The sequence below is a fragment of the Volvox carteri genome (assembly GCF_000143455.1).
Source record: "Volvox carteri f. nagariensis unplaced genomic scaffold VOLCAscaffold_131, whole genome shotgun sequence".
Taxonomy (NCBI): Eukaryota; Viridiplantae; Chlorophyta; class Chlorophyceae; order Chlamydomonadales; family Volvocaceae; genus Volvox; species Volvox carteri.
Window position 1 is genome coordinate 4,901 of NW_003307674.1, and position 5,560 is coordinate 10,460.

General features: G+C 54.7%; 1 protein-coding gene across 1 annotated transcript in view; it reads right to left on the reverse strand.

Annotated features, from left to right (window-relative positions):
- The window catches only part of VOLCADRAFT_100616 (uncharacterized protein), a gene marked incomplete at both ends in the record, with an annotated part of 6,480 nt that extends 1,137 nt beyond the window's left edge, over positions 1-5,343 (reverse strand). The window contains 8 exons of the mRNA XM_002959177.1: positions 888-1,042; positions 1,960-2,216; positions 2,346-2,728; positions 2,941-3,530; positions 3,917-4,182; positions 4,260-4,760; positions 4,889-5,129; positions 5,325-5,343. Coding sequence (XP_002959223.1) covers positions 888-1,042; positions 1,960-2,216; positions 2,346-2,728; positions 2,941-3,530; positions 3,917-4,182; positions 4,260-4,760; positions 4,889-5,129; positions 5,325-5,343 — 2,412 coding nt within the window. The remainder of the gene's footprint in view (positions 1-887; positions 1,043-1,959; positions 2,217-2,345; positions 2,729-2,940; positions 3,531-3,916; positions 4,183-4,259; positions 4,761-4,888; positions 5,130-5,324) is intronic.
- Between the last annotated feature and the right edge of the window lie 217 nt (positions 5,344-5,560).

The following is a 5,560-nucleotide window of genomic DNA, read 5'->3' on the forward strand; positions in this document are numbered from 1 at the left end:
CATGGGTATGGGTAGGTGGGCAAACAGAGTGGTGGAAGTTGTGTGCAGCACCAATCCCAATGGCATTGTGATGTGTTAACTTACATCTGGACATTTTCTGCCCGGTTAGCTCAGTCGGTAGAGCGCAAGGCTCTTAACCTTGTGGTCGTGGGTTCGAGCCCCACATTGGGCGAGAATGTCCCGTATGTGTGTGAAAGGGACATCAGTAGACCAGTGCCCTGCACCTAATGTAACTATTATGCAGGCTTAGACATTCATTCATTCCTGACCCCCTTCTCATAATATGTCCTCGTCATGGTGCTGAATTTCTGACTTGTATTCCTGCTGGATGGGATGGGATATGATGGGATGCCTGATTCCAGAATTGCGAATTAGCCCACAGCTACTTGCATTATAATTATCAGTCCATCCATGCTTTATCAGTATGCGAAAACCCAAACTCTATAACACCCTTTTGCCTGCTCTATCTCTTGTTTTTATGGCACCGGAGAGTTTGCCAGCTTTTTCCTATAGCTAGGCCAACACGATTAGCAAAAGCCTCAGGTGGGGACCCTGGATCCAGCTAGCATGACTGCACCTACCCATCCATCCTAACACCCTATAGCTAAACACCCTAAACACCCTAACACCCTAAAAACACGAGAAGAACAAGTGTAGGTAGGAGTACACATCAACCAAGCCGGGATCCAATCTGCCTGGATCGAGCAGGCGACCTAAGGATATCAGCATCGCATCTTTCGATTACAGTCCTTCGCTCTTCCAGCTGAGCTAAGATCGGGAGCATGGTGCTCAACGCGTATCGAGACCAGGTTTCGATCCTGGGACCTGGGGGTTATGAGCCCCGCACGCTTCCGCTGCGCCATCTCGATTCTCATGTGCACACCTACCTTCAACTCTCGCCAGAACTTGTGGATCGTGGATGCCCGACAAGCAGCTCCAACCAAACCGAGTAGAGCCTTTGCCCTAAGGATGAACCTATGGCATAATGTAACAATACCGCGGCGCGCCGCGAAGGGGACCGTAGCTTCGACTCCCAGGCCAGCTGTGGGTGTGTGGTGCGTAAGGTGCTGTGTGGTGCGTAGGTGAGAACGGTAATAATGTGAGGAAGCAGTGGCGAGGACTCAGTTACATTATATCTGTGATGGAGGGTGGCTTAGTAGCAAGCCACAGCCAGCAGTGCTGTAGCAGAAGGCATTCTCAAGGTTCACGTCTGGCATCCAACAGCATTGACCCATAACAGCAATCGATGAGGGGCCCTGATAGCAGCACGGCACAAGGAATGTCCGCGGATTGTGAGCGGTGAAGTGAATAATGCCGCCTAGGCTCACATCACACTAATTGAATGAAATCACCACGGTGGCAGCATCGTCAGCAGCGGAGTAACAGCAGTCTGCGCGGACAATCCTGCATTTGATGGTCATCATGAGCAGAACCCAGCTATTGCCACACCCTGGACGCATGCTTGTGTTCTCGTGTTCTAGTGCCGTTGCATTCTCACGTCTGGGTGGGTGCCTGTCCTCACGGCCTCGCTGTAGTGCATACATGGGGCCGTGTCGCATCCCCATGATGCATGAGTACAGTCCCAGTCCATCACGGTCGCAGTTGTCGCATCCTCACACCTCACATCTTTGTTGCATCCTCACACTTCACATCCCCACCATACATCCTTGTCACATACTTGTCTCACCGTCACACAGCACATCTCACATCCTTGCGTTTGGCAAATATTCGCAGTACTACATGTACGGTTTCATGCGGTCATACATTCACGTGCACACGCGTTGTGTGTACTCATGGTCGCATGCCCTGGTGCTTCACATTCACGGGTGTATGGTGTTTTGTGTACGGCATGTGCGGCTGAAACCGCATATTAGGAATGCATAGTATAGCAGCACTGGAGCGTTGCATTGCAAAAGTCAGCCATCACGCAGGGCACTGCGAAGAGATGCAGTTCCTCACCGCAGGCCGCCATGTAACAGATGCAGATGTGGAACATGGTGCCACAGAAGCAGTCGGGGTTGCTCTGCCGCTTGTCACCAGGTTTGAAACCAAAAAGGATGTCCATGAAGGCGAGCTTAACCGTGTTGAGGAGTGCTTGGCTGGTGTAGGGGTTGTTTCGCACCCGCCACCACTTGTACATGACACGCTCCTCCCACAACAGAGCGCCGTCCTCTCCAAATTCCAGAAACTGCCCAGCGGCCACGACTGCAGCCGCACTGTGCAAGTCGGCGGGGTTGATGTTAAGCATGAGGAGTGGCAGCCCGGTTGCGGCGGCTACACCACGTAGATTGGCGTGCACGTTGCGGTAATAGGCATATGTCATGTCGATGCGTGCGACCATTCACCGAAGAGAGGTGATGAGGGTGTGCACGAGAGGTGACATGTCTTGGAGCAGGTGGTGGTGATCCGGGTGACTCTTCAGCAATGCCAGAATGTCCGCCATCGCTTTGACAGCCTCTCGCGGGATGGGCCCCACCGTGTCAATGTCCTGCTGGCAGCTCTTCACTGTAACCCACGTCTGCACTTTTGCGTCCTCCATGTTGAGCACGTCCACCATGCGGACGAGCATGAGGAGGTTGCCGCTGAGCTGCCGCCGTGGCACACATGTGGACACATGCTGGAAGAAGGTCCGGTTGCTCATACCCAGAGGATGGAGGCCGCCCTCGGTGTACAGAAATGCGGTGGGGAAGTTGCTGGCAAGCACATCTTCCCGGGAGTAGTCCAGGATCTGCAGTAGGGCGGAGGCATAGAGCCAGGAGCATGCATTGGGCAGGTCGATTGTGATATGCATATCGGTGAGGAGGCACAAGCCTTATGCAGGTGTGTCACGCACGAGAGTAGCAGCACATCAGGGAATACACTTCACCCACCCATTACCAGCTTACCTTAGAACCACGGCCCCAGACGCAAAGACCAGCCGGCGCTCTGCTGTCAGCTCACAGTGTAGCTCCACCGGGTTTCGTGCATCATCACGTGATCCCGGCACAGGTGTGTCAGGGACAACAGGCACCAGAACTTCGAGCTCCTCGAGACCAGCATCCTCCGGTGTGTTGTCCACTTGTGACACTCCGGGTCCATTGCCTGCCACTCCTTCATCGCTTGGTCATCAATATGCCTCTCGGAGGTGAGGTTGCTGAGGTAGTTGACCCAGGCCACAATATTAGCTGCTCGGATGGACAACACCTTGGCGCTCTTGAGCTTTTCTAGCAGCTCCTCCTTGCTGCTGACGACATCCATGCAGAGGACGGTGATGTTCTCCGGCAACGACACAGCAGAGCATGGGATGGTGTCCACCCAATGATCGAGGGATGGGTTCACCATGGCTATCCCGTGCATTGTGACAGTGATGGGCTGCAAGTCAGGCAGCCGGTTCTTGACCTTGAGCGTGTAGATCTGCTGCTGCACATGGCCCAGCCCCAGTATGTTGGCTTCCAGCACGGTAGGCCACTCCAGATGCTGCCCATCCTGATTGATTTCCGGCACATCTCCACCATCATAGCGTGCGAGAGCAGCCTCCGGGATGCGTCCGCCTGGATGTGGAGGCAGCAGCCACAGGCAGGGCAGACCAGCCAGAATAACCAGTGTGGTTGCGTGTGTGCATGCATGAACACCCAGCACACATGATCGGCAATAAAAGCACCACATGCAAATTCTCATGAAACGTGTATGTCCCAGCAGCCTACCCCAGAACCGGCCACAACGAACAACATCCCACAGGAAAGCAGCCGCCAAAACCCATCAAATACATATGTTGCCACATATTCGTTCCCCCGACCCAGTGTTTAGTGCTTACATTCCAAGGCATGAATGCAGTCATTGCACATCATGATGATATCGTCGCCAGCCTCATTGGTGTGCACTGTACAATTCTCCCCAGAGTGCTCCACATGCATGCAGTACGGCACTAGCCACACACCTGGAGCAGTGGGATCCGGCCGTGGCTCCATGCCAGGTTGTGGCAGCCATGAAGGGAGCATCCATTCCTCATGCTGGCCGTCCGTGTCTTGTGGCCATGTCGCATCCACTTCCACTTCTTCATCGGAAAGAATAGACTCCTGCTCGTCATCAACACCATCCGTCTCACACCGACACCGCCGTGGCAGACTAGATGGGCCCGCCTCATGTGGCGGAAAGTCCTCCGGGAAGCCGTATGCTCCAGTGTTGCCCAAATGGTCCGTGCACCTGTTGCAACGAACTGTGCTGCTGGGTGGGCTGGCGGTGCTCTTGGTCATCCAAACCACCAGAGTCCCCTGTCGTACCAGGACGCTTGGTGAGCCCCATCTTCTCTGTAGAATGCCCATTGAGCCACGTATTTTTGGAAGCCCCACGGCAAAGCTGGCTCAGGCAGTGGTGGTGCTCTGCCCCCTGGTGCGGCTGCCACTGGTAGCCATGTGACGACTTGAGCTGGACGCGCCACTGCCAGCATCCTCCAAACATCTGCACGCAACTGGTGCACGTTGGGGATGTTACCAAACTGGTAGCCGTGTGCCTGTACCGCGGACTTCATCTCACTGCAGCAGGCGCAGACACAGGATGGCATGTTGTTTTTGACAGCGGCATCAAGCTGTTCCGTGACTCGGATCTGTTCCGCTAGAGGAACAGTGGGCAGAGGCTGACCCGCAGGAACATCTTGCACATGTTCTGGCCATGAAGCTGTACTGCTGTCTAACCAGGCACCCATACGAGGCTTGGTGGGGTTTGTCGGCCGCCTGAACACCCAGAAGGCAGCATCCAAAACTGCCTCCACAAGGCTACCCCTGCTGCGGCGGGTGTTTTGTGGTGTGTGCTCCTCAGATGACTGCTGCCAAATCGCATGGGCTTGATACTTTCGAGCTGTGTCCACTGTTTGGACTGCCGCCACTTGCTCAGGCATTCAGTTGGCTCGCACCTACGCAACCCGAGCTGCATGTGCTGCTCGATGTGTGGCCACTTGCTCAGGCGTTCGGTTGGCTCACGCCTCCGACCACCGCACCCACCGAGCAGTAGCTGCTGCTCGGTCCACCACCACTTGCTCAGGTGTCCGGTTGGCTCGTGCATCTGCCCATCACACTGCAGCTGCTGCTCGATCTGCCGCCACTTGCTCAGGTGTCTGGTTGGCTCGTGCCTGCACCTTTCTGGTTGCATCCGCACTGGACAGCTGGGGTGTCGGGGGGGAAGGTGTGGCTTGAGTCTGGCCCATCAAGCTCAGAAGCCACGAGCCTCCACCTGCAACTGTACCTAACCGCCGACATCCTGCATGATGCCATGAAGAGGATTACTAGTCTACTGCCCATGCAGGAGATGGAGCAACATCACGGGCATCAGTCCCAACCAGGACTCCTTACCGGAACCAGAATTGTCCATAGAAATGGCCGGTCAGACTGATGTCGCTACAGGTTATCCTCCTATCCTCAAGGAATGCAGTTGAGGGCCAATGGAACACAGTACATTGATACAATATGGATGTATGTTGCACAGCACCGCTGTTTGGTAGAATTTTTTCCTGAATCCGTATGATAAATTTTATCCTGGATCCGTTTGACAAAATTGATAAATGCACTCGAGGGCCAATGGCACACAT